General features: G+C 37.9%; 1 protein-coding gene across 1 annotated transcript in view; it reads left to right on the top strand.

Annotated features, from left to right (window-relative positions):
- The first annotated feature begins 1918 nt into the window (after window positions 1-1918).
- cspg4 (chondroitin sulfate proteoglycan 4) overlaps window positions 1919-23521 on the top strand; it is a 79979-nt gene continuing 58376 nt past the window's right edge. The window contains exon 1 of the mRNA XM_055193445.2: window positions 1919-2415. Coding sequence (XP_055049420.2) covers window positions 2334-2415 — 82 coding nt within the window. The 5' untranslated portion in view covers window positions 1919-2333. The remainder of the gene's footprint in view (window positions 2416-23521) is intronic.

Below are 23521 nucleotides of genomic sequence, written 5' to 3'. Positions count from 1 at the left end.
AATTTCGACCATGCGTCTACAAATAGATTTAGATGGCTTTACGTTTTCAACGTCAAACATCGTTCCCCCAAAATCTTACTGCAGAAGCTGGATGCTGTCTCTGAAGCAAGGCCAGGTCTACAGGGGGGTTAGGGGGGCATTGGCCCCCAGATTTTCCTTTTGCACCTCCAAAATGTCCAGCCAATCATATAAAATAGAGTTTCTCTTTACAAAAATAGCATCCTTTGTTGGCAAAAGAAATTTATATAAGTCCCTGCTCACCAATGTCTGCGAAAATGTCATCTGTCAGGATTTAGCGGACACAAAACACGAACCCAAATGCAGACATAAATAACAAAGGGATTTATTATAAAACAGGGGAAAAACAGGAAAACAAAACCCACGAGGGGGCAAAACAAGACGAGGGAAACACGACACTAAACTAATACTAAACTTGACAAAAACTAACAATAAACTCTTCAACAGATTTAAACAGATCAAGACTAAGAACATCAACAGGGCATGAGACAAGACGAACGTGCACAGAACAGCAAACACAAGGACAATAAATAGGGACAAAGTAAATTACATACACCTGGAAAATAATCACGAGTAAGGGATCGGGGAAAAAGTGACGAGACCCGGGAAATGTGTGGTCAGAATAAACCAATTCTACAACCACACATTTCCCACATAGAACATATGTACTGTCAGAACCCTGCCATGCTAAACTAGATCTAAATACCAACAGGAACCGGCAGGATTCTGACAGTCAGCTATATTGATAAGACACAGAACATGAGTTATGTATTTTTTTGTTTGCCCACCCAAAATTCATGAATGCCCCCCAGTCCAGCAAGCCTAGTACCGGGCCTGCTTTGAAGGCTAAAAATGTGCTCGTCACTGGCATGCAAAGCATATATCTTGTAAGCTTACTCACTGTAGTTATATATAGTAAGTAAGGGGTGAAACGATAAATTGTGTGATTTGCTTGCTATACTTCTCAATGAATTATGGTGAAATGCTGCTACATTCAAAAGCCAAACTATACTGTCATAGTTATCATCCATAGTGTGAACAGCCCTTAAGTGTGATTCAAGTGTCCAAATACTTTCTAGGGCTGTTATATCTGTTATGTAACAGAGGTATTTAATAATATGTTTTCTGTTAATACAATAGATAACAGAACTCATCACCAAGTAACAATCCAGCAACCCAGAGATGACTAATGTAAACATAAGAGTGTACAATCCCACATGACATCATCACAAAACCATCGAACGGTCCATAGCGGTGAACGATCTTACAGACACACACACAACCGCTGTGTATATTTAACACTAAAATTGGTAAGAATGGCTCTTTGTAAGAATCTGGAAACTGTTAGGAGTGTTTTCTTTGGGTGCTGTCAAAGGGTAAGAAACAACCCCAACACACTCACACACACAGAGACCCACACAGTTTGTGTGTAATCAGAGAAGCACAGCAGCAGACATGAAGTGGGGGTCACGTCTGGTTTTGGTTAGCGAGTCTGTGTGAGACCATTTTTAGCTCCAAGTCCAAACTAAGTATATAGACTGATCTGATCTGACAGTTCATTATACTACTAATTTGAAAAGTAATACTTAACCACAAATGTGTGTGTATGTATTATATTCTGTATACATGTGTGTATTTGCTATGTACCCACACAATTTTCAGTTTTTCCTACCCAATTCAATAAAGCCCACCCCCATATCCCCAGGATATTCTGGTCACGGCTCGAGTCCCTCCTTCGTGAGTCTATGGGATTTTTGTCTTTTTTTATTTCCAACCGTTTAAAAATTCCACCAAGCATCTCAACCAACCACATGATTTAAGTATTATCCATGCATGTAGCACAAACGCTGTGGGCCAAGTGTTTCTGAAGTTTCATATTATTAGGGTTAGATGTTTGTTCAAATGCTCGCCCTACCAAACTACACAAAAAGCTCTTTGTAAAAGTTACAAGAGTCCCGTCATCACATCATACTTACTTTAAATAAGCTACAGCTTTAAAAGATTTGGAGAAACTGTTTAATAATATTTATCTCCACCGATCTAAATAAAAGCTACATCATCTTTACAGAGCAGAGGATGAAGACAGGAGGGGTGGAGAAAGTTGAGCAGTTTTCCAAAGGGGCGTTGTAGGGTTGGGCAGGGGTGTGTGCGAGTCTCTGGTGTGTAAAGGGTTGGATCTCTTTCTCTGCATTTGGGGGGCTCAGGGTGTCATTTTCATCCATGGCTGTCCCGCCTCCTTCATCAGTACAACCAGCACACAACTCCAGGTCTCAAAGTGGCCACATAGACTCTGAAACTCGGACTAAAGTGGCAAGATGAGAGGCGCCTGCCCGCTCCTGTCTGCCCTGTTGCTGCCCGTGCTGTCACTGCTGTACCTGCTCCAGAATGCTCATGGAGGTAAGACTCGCGTTCGCATTTTTTGTTCATTGTGAAATTACAAAATAAGTAGTGCTAAAAAGTTTAATTAATGTGAATTTTGTGGACGAGCTTCATCTATGAAAGTGTATTTCAAATTGTATGCATGTGTGTCTGTGTGCGTGTTTAAGGTAAGGCTCCTCTGCGTCTCACAGATAAACTCATTCATACTAGTGAAGCTTGAAACTGTTCAGCCGGTATACAATAAGCTCACAGTTCGGCCACCCCTCCCTCTCTGTTTCTCTCTCTCTCTTTCCCTCTCATTCCGCATTTCCGTTCAGAAGGTCTGTGCATGCACTCGGGTGTTTGGCACCCGCTGGGCGAGCTGGAAAGGCGCTCAGGCCGTTCAGAGGTCCCTAAATAAAGAGTCACTTTCAGATGTGCGATCAGCTGCCTTTCGCACAGATGTTGCTGGTTTTCCGCTCCTCTCTCCCTCCGTGAGATCCTTAGAGTCGGCTGTCAGTTCTGCAGATTAATTAGCACGCGAGTTAAAGTGCTACTGAAGTGTCCGTTGTTCATAGCTTCGGATCAAAGCGTTTCATCGTTGCCAGCTGCTGCGAGCTTATCCCGTAGTAGAGAACCCAGTGTTGCTTGTTCGGTTTGTACAGTAACACACCGGTCAAGTTGAACTTACTTAAGATGCTTATAAACCAGCAGGAATGTTTTGCTGTATTTGTTTACATAGATTTCCTGCAACATTAGACACCATGAGTACCAAGTGCTGAGGCAATAAAACAGTACAAATCATTCATTACCTGAGACCTCTGATTCGAGCTGTACTATAAAAGTGTGGGGCGTGAAAGGGCGTGGCACACAGCTTTTTAGATAGACTTCTGGGTTTGTTTTTAAGGTGTTCCTTTTGGACTTGGGGGCAACAGATTATCGGCCTGGATGATTATCTGCCTGGATGATAATCGGCGCCGATACTAAGCATTTTTATGTTTATTGTATCAGTCATTAATTCATTTTGAAATTAGTTTTTAGAATTTGACTGTACTTTTATCCTAAAACTTTTATTTTCCACTAGGGGGTCAACCGATTATCAGCCTGGCGGATTATCGGCACCGATATTAGGCATTTTTATGTTTATTGTATCAGTAATTTTTAAATCCGATTTGTTGATAGAATAATACAATTTTTAAATGTTTTTTTTTTTAGAATTTGACTTCTGGATTTGATCCTAAAATTTTCATTTTGGACTAGGGGGTCGACCGATTATCAGCCTGGCGGATTATCGGCACCGATATTAAGCATTTTTATGTTTATTGTATCAGTCATTTTCAAATCTGATTTGTTGATAAAATAATTCAATTTTGAAATTAGTTTTTTTTTAGAATTTGACTTCTGGATTTGATCCTAAAATGTCTATTTTGGACTAGGGGGTCGACCGATTATCAGCCTGGCAGATTATCGACACCGATATTAAGCGTTTTTGGGGCAAAACAAAGGGCATGATGTATTTTAAGATATGTCAGTGCAAGTTGTTTTCAGTTTGGACAGCTTTTAAAAATGTTTTGGTCTAGGACTAGTCTAATTGCTGTCTGGGAAACCGCCCCTTTATGTTTATTGTATCAGTCATTTTCAAATCTGATTTGTTGATAATATAATTCATTTTGAAATATTTAAAAAAATTTGACTTCTGTATTTGATCCTAAAATGTCCTTTTTGGACTAGGGAGTCGACCGATTATCAGCCTGGCGGATTATCGGCAAGATTATAAATTTTTTTTATGGTTATCGCATTTGTCATTTTCAAAACTGATTAGATTAGTTTAGTTTAGTTTATTTGTTTGTTTGATTTGCTGATAAAACTATTTAATTTTTAAATGCGCTATTTCGGAGTCACGGGCGTGGCACTTTTCGGTTTATTATTATTAAAATGAATGTTAGTATTAACAGTTCTCAGAATTAAAGATATGTTTAAAAGCATTTTAAAGAGTTTTTGTCAGAGCCCTTGTTAATACTTTGGCATTAATTTACATTTTTGAACATGTCATAATATATCGGTTAAAATATCGGTTATCTGTCTACTTGATCTGTAATAATCGTTAAGGCTGTGTATTGCAACCAATCTGGAGATTCTATTTGATTCTTTTGTATATGTTTTTGATTTGATTTTGATTAAGTCCAATATCGATTAGTTATCAATATTGCATTGAAAAAATTGTTTTGCAGGCATGGATTTTATTTTGTGTGCAGTCACTTGCAACTATGGTCCGATTCATTTGACATTTTCTTTGGTTTGTAGGTGTATATTAGTACATGTTAACGATATGCAAAAGGTACAAACGCCAAAATAAACGATGACGCTAGTTATCATCTCCAATGTAAACTTTTTTTGGACTACAACAAACACACGGATTGTAGGCAACAGTTTACTTCCTGGGATTGGTGATGTAGACAAGACCGACATTATCATAATTCCTCCCACTTTGGCTCATAGCCTGTAAGTTAACACCTGTTAGTATTGCATTGTGAGCAAATCTTTCAAACATGGTAAGGAGCGTCACTTTCCAGCTGACGTCAGAGGTATTCAGGCCAATCACAACCTACTGGTAAGCTGGCTAATCAGGGACACAGCACTAGATCGATAAGCTTTGTACAAAATCAGAACGTTTGAGGATGGCAGTATATCTGTACAAAAATGTACAGTATGTGGAAAATTATGTTTTTGTTTTTTAACCATTAACCACACAAACACATTGTATTATACCAAATGCAAAAAATTATGTTGTTTTTTAGCAAATAAATAGGTGCACTTTAAGACCTACATGTAATGCACAGATACAATATACTGTTACGTAATCGCAGCATTTTTAAATCATTTTGTGTAAATATGTCTGTGTTAAAGGAAACATAAACCCAGTATATGCACGCTGTCTAAAATGTTGAGATGCTGCTTGGCAGCTGTGCATTTCAGACTTCCCAAACAACGTGCGAGAAGCGTATTGAATCTGTTTTGCATCTTCTTTGCTTCGATTTTAAAATGAGAAAGGTCTAAAAATTTGCAAATAATACAATTTTGTGGCGATGTAGCACTGGCCCGAGCATCATTCACGCTTGCCCCGGGCCATTGGGCACTCCTCACGAGCCCTGCCGAAAGTAAAGTACACACATTAGGAATCGATTCAGGGATTTCAATATTGTTTTGTTAAATATAAGATTGATTAAAATCTGAGAATCAATATTTTGTATCCAGCCTAATAATCTGCATCGACCCTGAAAAACACATATCAGTCGACCCCTATTTTGGACATGTTGATAACCATGGAAATAATTGTGACTCATCCCTGAGTATTAAAAGAAAATTGTGGTTACAGTACGCCACTAACAATGTTAATAAATGGAAACAGCCTTTTAGCTGTAATGTGTTAACATGTACTGTTAAAATACTTCCTCCTTTCCTAGCTTTCTATACAGAGACAACCATAAGTAAGCAATGGGTTAGTTAAATCCCCTGAAGAGTGTAAACACTGCGGCTCAATCAAAACATTCATTTGTTTGGTTAAACAATCTAACAAGCCCCATTAGCTCAACCAATGGCGTTTGGGGTCAAACTATCTGCTTGCCAGCCAATGGGCAGTTAGCAGGACTGATGCTAGTGCCACAGCAATAAAACTTCAGTGACAAATGAAATGATTCGTGTTAAAGAGGGGGAATAGGAAAAGTGTCATGCCTGGACTGAATCATGGTAAATTGGGTTCATTGGATAAGACTTAGTATCCATTACATCGATAGCATTGGATGTTGAATCCGTCTCCGGGCTGCTGCTTGTAACTATGGCAACGTGCAACACAAACAGGCTCGTGAGCTGTTGGGAATTTAAGGCTATACAAGGAGTTTGTGACTGTGTGTGAATGCGTGTTGTGATGGCAGAAGTCCATATGTTTGGATCTGGACAGTTGGCGGTGTAATATATGTTTGCACAGCCCTGCACATTAAATTAATAAACACAATATCTGGATTTGTAAATTCAGGAGATTAGTTAGGCGGTCGCACAGAGAGAAGCCACTTCCAGCGCGACTTGGGCTGTCTCAAAGACAGAAGGCAAACATTTATCTTTTCCTGATCTCTCAGCGGGTGCTGTTTGTTATTAAATAATGAAACGAATGTCGAGATTTTCTGTAGAGCTGTAAATCTGTCGATCCTTCCAATGCTACCCTGCTCTTAACCTTATACACATACAGCATGACTGCGTATGGTTATTTAGTAAAAAATCAAACCAAAACCAGCGCATTTGAGTGCATCTTAAATTCAAGTATGGTCGATAACTTTAAATCTCATTAGTTCATGCATACCGTGACAAAATATTCATATTTGTCATAAGACAGACAAGAACAATTATCATAAAATGTAGTGCATGGATGTATTAGGGCTGCATAGCGATTAATCATTTGCAGAATAAAAGTTTTTGTTTACATCATATATTTGTGTGTTTTGTGTGTTATAATTTTGCATATATATAAATACAAACACATACATGTATAATTTTAAGAAAAAAAATTATATATAAATTATAAATATATATAAAAAATTGATATACACATTTAAATATTAATTAAATACATGAATGTGTATATTTATAAATACATAATTTGTATTATACACAGTACACACACATATATAATGTAAACAAAAATGTTTATTTTGCAAACGATTAGTTGTGATTAATCGTTATGCAGCACTACTTAGATGTGCCTTTTTTGGTTTAAATTTTGGAAAATAAGCTTAAAATATGAATCATGTTCCCACACACACACACACACACCTACTGTTTTGCTTTAAAAGACATTAATTAACACCACTTTCATATAAAATAAACCCCGATAATTTACTCACCCCCATGTCATCCAAGATGTTTATGTCTTTCTTTGTTCAGTCGCAGAGAAATTAAGTTTTTGGAGGAAAATCTCAAATTTCTTAATTTAATTGACTTTATTGAACACTTCACAGTTTCAATGCAGTTTAAAATTGCAGTCTCAATGCAGCTTTAAAGGACTCCCAACTGATGCATAACCGTTAGTTCACACCAGCCGTGTTTGAGGTGTCAAAATCGCGTCTACCACAGCTAGTTTGGCGCTTGAACAGTTTGAGTTAACTCGCTTCATTTGCGCTTGAAATTCTAGTCATCGAGACATTCAGGTGGAAATTCGCGTCATGGGAGGGACTTATGCGACTCCGCTCGCTTTCTGTAATCATGTCACTACTAGAGCAAGCTCCTGATTGGTTAACGCGGCACGTTTTTCCGCCAAAGTAAAAATTTTTAAACTCACGTGTTTGCTGTGGCAACGCTCAATTCACGCCGCGCAGAATCGCGTGTACCACGCCGCATTAAACGCCTCATTTGTGCCGCGAGACCTCCAGATGCGCGTCAACGTGTCTTCACATTGACTTAACATTGAAATCACTCGCGTTTGACGCCTCTACCACGGCTAGTGTAAATGCAGCATAAGGGTCTTGTGAAATGATTGTCATTTTCGCCAAAAAAAAGTACTTTTAAACCACAACTTGTCGTCTTGCAATAGCCAGCGCAACCTTACATTTTACGTGATCACGTTAAAAGGGCATGTGTTACATATGTGAAATGCACACTTGCGGACTATTTTAAACAATAAACTGACACAATGACATTAATTGGTATCATTCCACATACAACAACGTCTGAACTGGAGCGGTAGTTTCGCGTATGTCATGCGTGACCTTTCAACATGATTACGCAATACGTAAGTTCACACTGGCGCATCACACGCAAGACGAGAAGTTGTGGTTTTAAAGTATATTTTTTTATTTAAATGGGCAAAAATGACGATCATTTCGCTAGATAAGACCCTTATGCCTTGGTTGGGATCGTTTAGAGACATCTTGGATGATATGGGGGTGAGTATATTATCAGATTTTTTTATGAAAGTGAAATATTCCTTTAACCCACTGCAGTCGGATTACTTTTACAATGAATGGATGTGCTTCACTCCTATGCTACGTACACACCAAACACAGGGCATCACGTTACTCGCCCTAGATTACTCGCGGGATTTAACTTCATGTCATTTGAATTTTTCGTTCGAGTTGAATATTTTCAACTTGGGCAAAGACGCGTTTGAGGCAAATAGTGCGTGTTTTCGCGGCAAACGCTGCGCCCATATTGCGTCATTCCCATCGCCCCACGCGAGGACACGTCTGATCGTGTCTTCGCGTTGACTTTGTATGTAATCTACTCGCGCAAATCGTTGAACTCACATCTGGTGTGAACCCACAGTCAGAATGGATGTGTTAATTTTTTACACATCTTTTTGTGTTAAGCTTTTAACACATTATTATGTGTCATTTTGTGTTGATTCTGTGTTAAAATAAAACACAAGTTGTGTTAAAAGTAACACAAATGTGTTGTTTTTAACACATCTGTTCTAAGAGTGTTTTTGAAGCTTCAACATTTTAGGGATTTCGGGTTGATAAAGCAACGGATATTTTTATTAAAAAAATTATTCAGCTTAAGAAAGGAAGTAATATACATATTTTGGTAAACTGTCCCTTTAACCTGTCAATCAGACAGCCCTTTTTTTAGGTGAACAATTCTTTGGTAGAATAAGATGCAATGAATTTCAATATCAGATTTAATCCAAGCATCACATTAAAAATAAACAGTAACTTGTCATTTTACTTTTACATCCAATAAGTGCTCAGTTCGTGGTCATAACAAGCTGTCAAGTGGACCAGACATTAAGTTGGCTGTCAAAAGCTATGTGAACATACTGCTACCCAGCAGTCAGGTCAGATCAGAAGCGTACTGTACATACAGTTACCGGTCCACATTGAAACCTGTCATCCACACAGGAAACTATGCAGAAAGTTTAAAACCGTGATGCTGGAGACTTCTCACTGTCCTCCTTAATAATTGATCTGCTGGTATAATACACCACACACGCTCTAACCTCTATAACACCAGACCGCAGGGAAAAGATAAAGACAGACTTCATATTCCTGTCATTTTATATTCATTTAATCCCATCTCATGAGGCACTACCGAGATATAGAGGGATTGTGGGTTTATATACAGTATATATGGCATGGTCCATGCAGTCGTCCCCACGGTGGCTCCTAGCCCGAGTCACTGTCAACATAGATCAGTTAAATTTACCTTTGAGATCACCGCTCAACTATTGGCCCGCACAGCGTGATACACACACTCAGGGTTCAGGAATGTCACAGTGCAGTATGAGGTCCGCTTGTGTCCTAAAAATGGAGAAATAACCCTGCATAAACCCTTATGGGCTTTTCTCAGTCACTTTGGCTATGACAAACATCGCTATTACTATTGCGTACACTTGGGAGTCAGGGATCTAATAAGCCGGAGACATGAGCCTGTATTTGCTCTCTATTTATTCGTTTTGCTGTCTAGGAGAAACAATTATATTAAAGATCTTCTTTGGATGGAGACAAAATATTCTAAGATTTGATATTAAAAATTAATATTAAACATGACCCTTTAAAGGGGCTGTTTCATAAAAAAACATCTGGAAAAGTTTAGAGTCCACTAATGAATGCGAGTTTTACTGGTTATGGTAAAATTTTCAACAGTGATTAGAAAATATATGGTGGGAGAATACAGATCAAGCTGGTTTGGTCTTTCCTCGGGGTGCGTTTGTCATGACTCATCGTTATGAAGTAGCAGCGGGGAAAGCCACAAAATCCCAGAGTTTCCTCTGAGACGCACTCTTTCCAGTCAGCTGATCGGAAAACCACGCCAGAAGCCACCATCTTGGCTCAACAAAATCATTTGAAAGAATATCACTTGCACAAAGAGCGGCACAGCTGCACCAACCATTGAGATTGAAGGCCATGCTGTGACAGACAGATATGATAAGACAAATGTATTATTAAAGGTACTCAAAAAAAAAAAAAAAAACGGAAAACGATGATTAACACAGAACAGCATTTAGTTTATATGGCGAATGTATTAAAAATCCATAAATCTTTCATTTCTAAATTGAAATCCTGCTACAAAATAACAGTTCTTGAAAAGCCTGAAAGCCATATAAGAAACTTTTTCAGTTCAAATGATCCCATAAGAGAACCTTCTAAAGTTTTGTGTTTCTGTAAAAAAGTGCTATTGAGTTCTTGCTAGGGCTGCAAGATCTATCGAAACGGCAAAATATTGCAATATCTAAACTATTTCAATACTTTGAAAGGTTATGTACAGTCAGTTTTGATCAACGATCATGAAAAGGATGTGAATCGTATGTTTGTTAAATACCTTAAATTTTTTTTACTACATTTTAATAAAGCTTAAATCTGATGTTACAAACATTATCATATCACAGATTGTATATATCGCAGTGGTTCTTCGGCATGCGGCCCCCCTTCTGTAAGGTGGCACCCAATGTGCCCTTCATGGCCCCCCTAAATACAATTTATGACATAAACAAAACATTAACATATACAATGTAGTGCTGTTGGTTAATAGCCCTATTTTTCTGAGGTTTAAATACACATAATTTATGATAATTTCATGTATTTTATAAAATGTCATAAAACTGGGGCCCACCGGCACAGTTTGAGAACCACTGGTATATCGTATTTTCAGCCCAGTCTCACGAAATTTCGTTATATAGTCACGTAAATTCTTTTTTCTTCTTTTTTTGTGACCATATAACGAATTCCTGTTTTCGTGTGATTATCACATATTGGTTACTCAACTGTTTTGTCCTATTTTCTTACCATTGTTGCTTCGGTTTAGGGTTAGATTTACATAAAATGACATCCCTACCCAACTCTAACCCTAACACCAGGCGACATATAAAAAATAAATCTGAAAAAATACTAAAAAACCAATACACAAGCACCAAATCTAATCCTAAACCGAAGCGACAATGGTTTGAAAATAGGCAAAACCATTTGAGTAACCAATATGTGATAATCACACGAAAACAGGAATTCGTTATACGGTCACGAAAAAACGTGCAAATTCGTGATAATATCACGAAAAAAGAATAAAAAAAATGTACGTGACTATATTACGAAACCTTGTGAAACTGGTTAGCGTATTTTTTAGCAAGTATCACATACTGCATTGCATTTTTCTTTAATATTGTGCAGCCCTAGTTCTTATTCAAGCACCCTAAGACTGATACGATAAACTGTATTTATATACATTTTGTTTTTGTTACAGTACAGTGGCAAAACCATGTTCTTTAAAGTACCACCGAGTATTCACCAATCTCCTATGTTAAACACAATATCTGTTACCATTACTGTATCATTCTATAGCCACAGTACTTTCTTTTATATAACATACAATGAGTTTTTCTTGCAAAGAGTCATTGTGCAACCTTTCGTCAGCGTCTGCTGTCATTTTAACTGCGGGTGACCTTCCAGTCTTCAGGGGCTACAATTCTCTCTGGTCTGCCTGAAAATTGTGGCCAATTCGAAAATTTTCCTCTGGGATCCTCACTTAGCCGTTAGCATGTCTACGTATCAGCTCTGACTTCTGTCCTGCGTTAAACCTCCATCCAGCCAGAGGCGTTCTGGGTAATTTGCAAGCGTCTCTTTAGAAAGGCGCTCTCTGGAGACAGAGTGGAGCGCTGGCACAGGCCTTTCTGCAGCAAAATGGATAAATATAACTGCCCTCAGACGGGCCATGTGCTGCCTCGGAGGCTGCTGTTAGCGGACAGGGTGGGGTAACAGACCGTTACTGTGAGTCACAGGGACACTGTTATTCCGTCATCGCTCAATTCTGAGCTTAAAATAAACGGGAGAATAAACGTTTTGAGAGCACAGTGGGAAAACTGTCACACACGTTGGGTTGTGCAATTAAGCTCCAACACAAGTCAGTCTGTAGCACAACGTTACACCCCAACACAGCACATAGCTCAGCTTTACACCACAACACATTCTACAGCACAACCTTACACTGCAACACAATCTATAGCACACATATACAGCATAATCTACAGTCCAAATTTAACACAGTCTACAGCACAACTTTATACCTCAGCACAGTATATTGACTAACTTTACACCGCAGCTTTGTCTATAGCCCAATTTTACACCACAACAAATTCTACAGCACAACCTTACACTGCAAAACAATCTATAGCACACCTATACAACACAATTTACAGTCCAAATTTAACAGTCTACAGCACAACTTTATACCTCAGCACAGTCTATTGACTAATTTTACACCGCAGCATTGTCTATAGCCCAACTTTACACCACAACACAGTCTACAGCACAAATTTACACCACAACACAATCTACAGCACAACTTTACAGCTCAGCTTAGTCTATAGCTCAACTTTATACTACAATACATTCTACAGCACAACTTATAACTCAGCACAGTCTACAGCCTAACTTTGCACCACAACAAAGTCTACACCACAACTTTACACCGCAGCTTTGTCTATAGCCCAATTTTACACCACAACACAATCTACAGCACAAATGTACACTACCATACAATGTATAGCACAACTTTACATTACAACACAATCTACAGCACAACTTTACAGCTCAGCTTAGTCTATAGCTCAACTTTAGACTACAACACAATCTACTGCCCCACTTTACACCTCAGCACAGTCTACAGCACAACTTTACACCTCAACACAGTCTACAGCACAACTTTACACCTCAACACAGTCTACAGCACAACTTTACACCTTAACACAGTCTACAGCACAACTTTATACCACAGCACAGTCTACAGCACTACTTTAAACCTCATCTTAGTCTGTAGCCTAACTTTGCACCACAACACAGTCTACAGCACAATTTACATCACAGCACAGTGCATTCCACAACTTTACATACAGCAACACATTGTATGCAAAACATTACACTATAACAAAATCTACAGCAAAACTTCAGCCTCAGCCAATGTATAGCACAACTTTACCCCTCAACACAGAACAAAACTTTATACTGCAACAGTCTACGCCAAATGCTGCATTACAACACAATCAACAGCAAAACTTCAGCCTTAGCACAGTGTATCGCACAACTTTACCCCTCAACACAGTGTACAGCACAACTTTACACCTCAACACAGTCCATAGCGCAACTTTACACCTCAACACAATCAACTGTATCTAACACACCAGTCTACAACATTACCCTGTAACGATAGTCAATTAAACAGATATCCCACACAGCACAGTCTATAACACAACTCAATACAATGACCTTCTGAACAATAAAAGCTACCACTGCCACTCTGTGTGCGATGTTGGTAGATTTTGTGTTATGTATAGGTAGAGCATGTGTACTACATTGTGGAGCATATCTGCGTATGTGTTCGGCATACGGGTGGGGGTAATAGCTTGCTCTAATTCTTCACTAGCCTCTGGGGGAAACATTAGGAGGGCAATTAGCCATTAGCAACTCTGTGGACACAAATGAACCTCCTGTTTGGGGGTCCCAGCCTCTAACTACAAAAAATTGTAATTACTGTGCATGGAAAATTCCAGAGCATTAAATGCAAGATGTTCGGTTTGTAAATTCCAATGAATTTTGACCTCTGTCCTCAACATAAACACAGAAATGCCTCAGAATCCTTTACAGTCATATATGTCCGACAGGATAAGCTTTCTATTATGAATGAGTCTATCCTGCCAAACTTTTGAAAGCAGAATGTCATCTGTTATTTCTTGCTTATAGGATTCTCCGAGCTGAATTTAAACTGCATTGCTGATCCAATTAGGATCGACCGAGTCGTGTTGTGGTCCAGTCCAAGGACTCTTGAAGCGAGACAGACCACCGAAGTGGAATCAAACAGTTGCTCTTGTTTGCATAACAGACAGTAAACAGCCATGAGTTGAAATCGATAAACTCGGATAATAAAGTCAGAAGAACGCTAATGCTTGTCAGGTCTGGGCAGTTCTAGGGAAGGTCAGGGAATCAAACAATAAAACTGCCTGAAAAATTAAAACCGTTTATCTGTAAGCCAAACCGCATCCTTCAAAAACGATGCAAAGATCTAATTATCATTCAATCTAAGCCAATAAACAAGGCCATAAACTGACCTTGGTGGAATTGCATTTTGATAAATGCATGAGCAGCTGTGGCGTAGGAATGTTGGAAAGGAGTGAATTTGACTTGTTCTGAACTACCTGATCTGGTTTTCGCTCATAGCACAATGCTCACTTTCTTGTAAGCCGTTTCGCTACGAAAGCGTGACGATCGTAAAGCGTTTTCCACATGTCCTGTCAGTGCTACCAGTAATGTAGGAGGAATTCAACTTAAAGACATTTCACAGGACAAACAGAGCCGTCATTGGCAGTTCGACTTAGCGAAACAAGTCGTGGAAAACGTCTGATGAACACAAAAGCCTAAAACATGTTCAAGGACAATGCTGAACTTTATTCTGTTTAATGGATGTGAAATTTAACACTGGAACGTCTGGCTGAAACAGTTGCCAAACAGCTTAAAATAGTTCAATGTAATATTTCATTGAAATCTAAAATACAAGCATATACTCATCAAACCCTAAACAGACGTGTGTGGAAAAATGCGACATGGCTAGAGGCGGCATAAATAACATGTTGGGAAAATGGTTTTACTCAAACCACTCAGCTACAATAATCATGTTGTTTGGCACTTTAGAGCTCTTTTAGTCCATACTATGTACAATTTGTGCGCAGCATTTATTTTATAAGTTGTATTAATGCGTGATGTGTCAGTGTGGACCAAAGTAAGCCGTATGTAAAAATAAACTGAGTTTTGTTGATTTCTACTGTTGTCATTGGCACGGCGAGGCAAGTGAGAAAACGCCCTCAACCAACAGCCAGACCATTTGGCACTGAGTAGGCAGCTTCTGGAAAGCGCCGTTATTCACACACATCCCCTTCAGGTTCTCCTTTTTTGGTATTTTTAATTCACAACCTGCATTTCTTCCATGATGCATAGGTACACCAGGTCCATGGGTCGTCTATCAGCACAAAGATCCTTTCTTAATACAGAAAAATGACTTTTGTTGAGACTATTTACTTTATTTGCACACTTTTCTTTTCCACCCATCCAATCCCCTCTGGTCGGCCCCTCCCGTCTGAGATGGATTCGCCCAGCGCCTCGTAAAAGTTAAATAAAGTAACTCTCCCTCCAATGAGCGCAAAGCCACTTCAAGGACGGCCAAAGCAGAACTCAAGGCTGGGGCGGAGGTGATTATTCAACGTGTATTTCATAACTAAACCATAATGATTCAGTTGAGTTAACCAAAGGAAATGAGCAGCGTTGACAAGGTGTTACGGCCCTACCGTGTGATGTACAGGGCAGGCACGCATATGTACGGAGTGAGGGATGCTGGGAAATTACTGGGAAAATGCATGTTTTTTTGTAAGATTAGGACTTTTAAACATGCATTGGACCTATGGGTAAAACATTGATTCAAGCACACACACACACACACACTCATCCATCCATTCATTCAGTTAGTTATATACGTGAGGATGCTGTTATATAAAGATTACAATCAACCCATATCAATGATGCATTTCCATAATACGTTTTTAATGTTTTCATTAAAATGCAGTATTAATATATTTATATTCTTTGCGTTAACACTCATTCAATTACAACATGTTAGTTAACAATAGGATATTAATTTCCACTCAATCAATATTAAAAATATCAAGATTATATGTGACCCGTGCTGGCAAAATGAGTCAGAATGTGCACAGTGTAATTTTGAGCTACAGCCAAAATATATATAAAAGTCGATTTTGGTTGAAATTGAGGTTTTCAAAAAAATAACCAATGAAGCCCTCGGCTAGCAATCCCAATGCTCTAAATAGTCATTAAACATCCAAAAGGATCTTTATTTGTACGTTTTCTGATAGGTGTACCTGTACAGGACTTAATTTTAAAATGCTTATTAAGAGAGATTAAGCAAGCACACAAACTTTTTGCGAATTAAGGGATTTTTATTTGAAATTTGCCGTTTCCATCACTCGTTTTTGATGCGATACTTCAAATCATGGGGATGGTAAACATGGCTAATGTCAATAAAAAAAGAAAAAAGTTTAACATACATTTTTCCCATAAATGTTGTTTTTGACTGTGTGCTCAATCTATTAGTTGTACCAGTCTTTTAAGGTATGAATTCTGTGATTTTGTAGCCTGACGTTGTCATACTCAATTCTAGTCAGAATTTGAGTCGGATACCGCTCCATTGAGCTATAATTATGAGGCGTGTCTCAACCGAAAAATGCCTCTGCACTCAATTGGATAGACCTACGACCAATCAGAGGGACGGAGTGTGTGATGTATGTTGAAATTACGTCTTTTGCAGCCTGAAGCGAACTGCTAGTTATTTCGCTACAATGACACTAACATTGTGATTATACTAAGTCTGAGTTAGCGAACGTACATCAACACCTACTGTTTACAACATTTCATTTATATCACAACATTAAGTATTTACTAAGTCATACAGTAAGACTATCTCTTACCATTAGGTGAACTTTATCCACGACGATACCCATTACGCTGGCTTGAAAATATTGGAGCCTAACATGTCCCTCCACTTATTCAGCAATCACGATTCCGGGCTTCCAAAAAGAAGCTGGCAACGACCACTAATTACATCCATCTTGTCATGCACGCGAGTTGCATTGCCGTGATACCAATTTCAGTTGCGACCAACTTTTGCCGAATCCCGTAGGAAGAACGGCAAAATTCAACAAATGCCTTGCTCGCGTTTCTCTGTTCCTCTTTTAAAATCAATGCTCTGTCGATATCTTTTAAAACAGACTCAATGTCAGAACACATATGAATTCTACAGCGGCAGCCATTTCGTTGTAAACAGATTCAACACACGCGCTCTTTGGTGACGTGGTTCATTACGTTACTCTTGATCATCTGTCCATCATCGTATAAAGCCCGCCCTGACAATTTGATTGGTTCGACCAGCTTTGGGTCTAGCATAGTAGCTCCTCAACAGAGAAACCCCAGACCGATCTTCCCGTTCTCAAAATGTTGTGGGCGGGGCTAAGATCGGCTGGCACCCAGGCTAGTGATTTTGCTTTTGAACCCTCAAAAGTCTTTAACTCAAATTTTCTCAAAATTTCCTTTGCTGACTCTGTCAACTTCAAACAGTGTAGCTCTGTCATTTTTTTTTCAGATTTCAACATAAATTGTTTTGAAATTTTTTTTAAAGGGGCCATGCCATGAAAATCTGACTTTGTCCGTGTTTAAGGAGATGGTTCTCACTGCGAAACACAACATCCAGGGGGCGGGGTTGGATCTAGATCCAACTCCTCCCACTTTATATACTTTGTTTGGCCAAATGAACCAGTATATTTGCATTGTTGCAGCCCGCAAATTAGTTGCAACCTGTGTTCGCCAACGTTTGCTCTTATCAGTTTAAGTGTACGTTTGATTAATAATATAGTCGAGAAAGAATCATAATTTAGAAAGTATCACAGTTAGGTGTAAGGGGAGGTAAGGGATACGTTCCCGACCGTGTGATATCACTGAAGGGATTTATTTGTACATTATCCCACTTATTACGCAACTATTCCTATTCGAGTAAATCTAAAAACAAATTTATTTGATATCTTTTATTAGCAAATAAAAATAAAAAAGTAAACCATCTACAAGGGAAACCTGTTTCCTAATGGTTGTAAGCAAATACGCGTTAAAACAAGTTCAAAGTCCATACAAAATAAAATTTCAATTTATTAATTTCTAAATAACATGCCATAGCCTATATTTGAATAATTATGCATATTTATACTCTATCCATTCATAGGTCCTAAACTGCATGTGGTAAGATTACTCGTAGTAGGCTTACCCGAAATGTTTTACTCCAAAACATTATAGCAAAAAAACGTACATTTCACCCTAAAGGCACTACTTTTTATGTTGTCATAAGTAAAGTTCGTTTGTATGTCAAAATAATAACTTAATTTAGTTACGACTTAATGCGGAAATGGTAACGCAACAACACGTATATGACGTGTCTTGTGGTAAAACTGCCGACCAATGGGATCTCTGGTTCTGGATCCAGCTCCGCCCCTGGATCTAAATCCAACCCCGCCCCCTGGATCTCGTGTTCTGTGTTTAAGTGCTACAATTGGTTTTCCAGTGCTTCTATGAACCTAGAAAATGTGAAAAAGTTCAACCCAGTAACTTAGTTTTGGTAAACCATTCTCTGCAAGCATGTAAAAAATTAGGTAATTGAAATTTGGCTCTCTTTATGATGTCATAAGGAGCTCTTATTATAATAATACCGCCCCTTAATCTGCACTATCCAACCACAGCACTGCCATTTAGTGAGAGAGAAAGAGAGAGAGAGAAAATAATTGACAGCACAACTGAGTTTCAATTGCAAAAAAACACTATCATTGCGATCAGTGTTTGAATTTCATTAGCTCATTTGCATTTAAAAGGACACACCCAAAACGGAACATTTTTGCTCACACCTACAAAGTGTCAATTTTAATATGTTATAATAAATTATCTGTATGGTGTTTTAAGCTAAAACTTCACATGTGTACTCTGGGGACACCGACAATTTATTTAACATCTTAAAAAAGTCTTGTGACGTGGCCCCTTTAATTAAAAAAAATTAATATATAACAACAAATGTTTAAAATTTTGCTAATTTCTACGTATTTTCCCAGCACGTGTCACATATTTTCTCAGAATGTTGTTTACATTATGTAGGATGTTTTTAGAAAACAGTAAATCACCAAATAATGACTTTAGTTTTGTATTACACAAACGCACACACTTCATGCATTTAGTATGCATGATTGGTTCTTCTTACTGATATTTAGAGGGCGACGTGATATTCACTGGTGTTTCGTGGTGGTCTTGTGTGAAGAACAGCGAGATGAGTGTGTGTGTGGCTTCTTTGGAGTAATGTAGCAGTAGCTCAAGAGAAGGGTGGAGTCAGACATCCATGTCCTGTGGTCTCATACACACACACTTCCCATCTCTGTCAGTCATTAACTTTGATAGATGACTGTGGGATGGTAAGAGGAAATGTCGCCCATGAACAAGCGATTCGTTACAGAGCTCGTGAAGGATCGGTTAAATCCAAACTATGTGAAACTTGATTCAATTTTTACAGGACCACATGCTTATCTAAACAATGTTCTACTGATTGCATAACACGCCTCTCTGAAATACTTCAATCTGATTGGTCGGTTCTGACATTGTGCAGAAGACCAATTTCTACCAGGTATATTAGATATCATACACATTTTTACAGCTATTGAGTGTATATTTGAGAAAATACTGTAAAGCCCAACACAAAACTGAATACAATATGATGCACATGTACACATCATGTGTTTAGGATTTAGCAACTTGATCAACAAATGATACAAATAAATAAAAAAGTGTTGAGTTGTGTAAAATTTAGTCAAACATTAGTCTCAGATTTCACACAAAGATGCATTTGGCTGAATGTGTGATGCATATAACACACAACATTAGAAATACTTCATGAGTTTCAAAGTCGCCATTCGATTGGTTAAATTCTACAGGATGTCCGAGATACACGCTTATCACCTTAAAAAAGCTTAACTGTGATTGATTGGTTGCTTAAAAACCAGAAGGCACATTGAGTCCTTTGCCAATGAAAACTGCTACAGAGTCCGGACGTTCTGCCGTCAGTTTGAGGGTCTGGCAACGCGAGACTAACCAATCAAAACAGGGCTAAATTACATACTAAGCTTTCCAAGTTACCAAAACTAAATTACATCTGATGTTGGTGCAAGAGGCCTTGACGACCATTAGGGTGGAAGTCAAGGAAAAAAGAATAGCTAAAAAATAGTGCATTTTGATCATAAGGGTCTATGTCTCAGATCCAGATTTACTTTAATGAACAAAAGCAAAATATTATGTCTTTTTAGCATTATGTTTTGTCAAATCAAAGTCAAACAATTACAAATCTTATTTAAATATGACAGTTTTTGTCATTTCTTATCTCCGTTCATTAGACACCACAAACCTCTCTAGGTGTCTGTAAAATTCCTAATCACTTTACTGAGAAATGCTTTTAAGTAAGTCCAGGGAACGCCCAACTAAACATGATTTTTTTTTTTAAATGAAGATGAAGGACAGTCCTAGTGTTAAGAAATGTTTCTCTGGTCACAAGCAAGCAAAAAACAACAGTAAACCGATGAAAAAACAGTCTGTTCAACAAAGAGGCTACAGTTATATGAGACTATACAGCTTTATCACACTGCCCCGACAAACGCCCTTCATACACACTAAAATAGGCTGTTTGATTTAGAAACAGAGATGTCATTTCACACACACCCAACAAACACCAAGAGGGTTCAAATACTGATCCAATGAAAACCAACAGCCGTGAACTATGTATACTACTGCCTTCCACAAATGGCAAACAAACAACAAGTTTGATTTCATAAAAATATATGTTAATTGTCCGCTATTTTGTATTACAGCTTACAGCTGCTTACAGCTGATTGGTCCATGGTACTACTCATTTTAAGAATGAGACACTTTAGTGTAAAAGCCTTGACCATTAACCGTTGTGACGTGTCATTAATCACTACTAGCGTAGACGCTGTGTTTATGTTTGAAATGTGTTTGTAGATATTTGTTGAGGCAGTGTGGACTAACCCGGGGAACCCAAATACTCACTGAATAAACAGCCCGTGTCTGAAAAATAATGTGTCTCACACAAAATGACAAAGGGCAAAATGCTTGCAATATTGGTCGAAACATAAAAATGAGGTGAAAATGCACTTCTATGTACGTTATGTACAATTTCTATACGTAATCATCGGCTTTTTCTTTAACTTTGATAAAAATATTTACTTAGCATATTGTAATGCATGCTGGGATTACCTTGTCCTTGAAGACTGCATGCAATGATGTAAAATTTGGCAAAAAATGATCTACTGCTGGCTACTGTTCGGAAACGCCCTCAGGACTGAGCCGATGATGATGATGCCTAAAAATAGTGCCTAGGTAGGTAGTTTACATGGCTTTTTCACACTTACACAGACAGATAGTAGGTAGAAAAGAAAGAAATGAAAGGAGCAACAGAAAGAAAGAGACAGACAGACAGACAGACAGACAACAATAAGGAAAAAAGAGGCAAAGACATATAAAATAAAAATAAGAGGTGAAAGAAAGAAATTAAAGAAAGACTAAGATGAAAGAAAGAAGTAAAACAGTAAATGTATTAAAGGAGCAAAAGCATAAAAGCAGTAAAAGATTGAATTACAGGAAAGAAGAAGAATGGAGTGAAAGAAAGGAATTAAAGGAGTAAAAGCATAAAAGCAGCAAATAAATAAATGACAAGAGTGACGCAACCAAAAGAGGGAGGGAAGCAATAGAAATGAACAAAAGAAAGAAAGGAGTGAAAGAAAGAAGATAAAGAATGAAGTGAAAGAAATAACTGAAAGAAAGAAAGAAGCCAAAGAATGGAGTGAGTGAGAGAAAGAAAGAAAGAAAGAAGCCAAAGAATGGAGTGAGAGAAAGAAAGAAGTCAAAGAATGGAGTGAAAGAAAGAAAGAAGCCAAAGAAAGGAGTGAAAGAAAGGAGTGAAAGAAAGAAGCCAAAGTATGGAGTAAAAGAAAGAAAGAAAGAAGCCAAAGTATGGAGTGAAAGAAAGAAAGAAAGAAAGAAAGAAGTCAAAGAAAGGAGTGAAAGAAAGAAGCCAAAGTATGGAGTGAAAGAAAGAAAGAAAGAAGCCAAAGAAAGGAGTGAAAGAAAGAAAGAAAGAAAGAAGTCAAAGAATGGAGTGAAAGAAAGAAGCCAAAGTATGGAGTAAAAGAAAGAAAGAAAGAAGCCAAAGAATGGATTGAAAGAAAGAAATAAAGACGTCAAAGAAAGGAGTGAAAGAAAGAAAGAAGTCAAAGAATGGAGTGAAAGAAAGAAAGAAGCCAAAAAATGGGGTGAAAGAAAGAAAGAAGCTAAAGAATGGAGTGAGGGAAGGAAAGAAAGAAGCCAAAGAAAGGAGTGAAAGACAGAAGCAAAAGAATAAAGTGAAAGAAAGAACTAATAGAAAGAAAGAAGCCAAAGAATGGAGTGAGAGAAAGAAAGAAAGAAGCCAAAGAATGGAGTGAGAGAAAGAAAGAAAGAAGCCAAAGAATGGAGTGAGAGAAGGAAAGAAAGAAGCCAAAGAATGGGGTGAAAAAAAGAAAGAAGTGAAAGAAAGAAGTGAAAGAAAAAAAAGAAGTCAAAGAAAGGAGTGAAAGAAAGAAAGAAAGAAGTCAAAGAATGGATTGAAAGAAATAAGCCAAAGTATGGAGTAAAAGAAAGAAAGAAAGAAGTCAAAGAATGGAGTAAAAGCAAGAAATAAGTCAAAGAAAGAAAGAAGTCAAAGAAAGGAGTGAAAGACAGAAGCCAAAGTATGGAGTAAAAGAAAGAACGAAAGAAGCCAAAATATTGAGTGAAAGAAAGAAATAAGCAAAAGACTGGAGTTAAAGAAAGAAAGAAAGAAGGCAAAGAAAGGAGTGAAAGAAAGAAGCCAAAGTATGGAGTAAAAGAAAGAAAGAAAGAAGTCAAAGAATGGATTGAAAGAAAGAAAGAAAGAAAGAAAGAATTCAAAGAAAGGAGTGAAAGAAAGAAGCCAAAGTATGGAGTGAAAGAAAGAAAGAAAGAAGCCAAAGAAAGGAGTGAAAGAAAGAAAGAAGCCAAAGAAAGGAGTGAAAGACAGAAGCAAAAGAATAAAGTGAAAGAAAGAACTAATAGAAAGAAAGAAGCCAAAGAATGGAGTGAGAGAAAGAAAGAAAGAAGCCAAAAAATGGTGTGAGAGAAAGAAAGAAAGAAGCCAAAGAATGGAGTGAGAGAAGGAAAGAAAGAAGCCAAAGAATGGGGTGAAAAAAAGAAAGAAGTGAAAGAAAGAAGTGAAAGAAAAAAAAGAAGTCAAAGAAAGGAGTGAAAGAAAGAAATAAGTCAAAGAAAGGAGTGAAAGAAAGAAAGAAAGAAAGAAGTCAAAGAAAGGAGTGAAAGAAAGAAGCCAAAGTATGGAGTGAAAGAGAGAAAGACAGAAGCCAAAGAAAGGAGTGAAAGAAAGAAATAAGTCAAAGAAAGGAGTGAAAGACAGAAGCAAAAGAATAAAGTGAAAGAAAGAACTAATAGAAAGAAAGAAGCCAAAGAAT

Source organism: Misgurnus anguillicaudatus, chromosome 6, assembly GCF_027580225.2.
Source record: "Misgurnus anguillicaudatus chromosome 6, ASM2758022v2, whole genome shotgun sequence".
NCBI lineage: Eukaryota > Metazoa > Chordata > Actinopteri > Cypriniformes > Cobitidae > Misgurnus > Misgurnus anguillicaudatus.
This window is presented reverse-complemented; position numbering and strand designations above follow the sequence as displayed.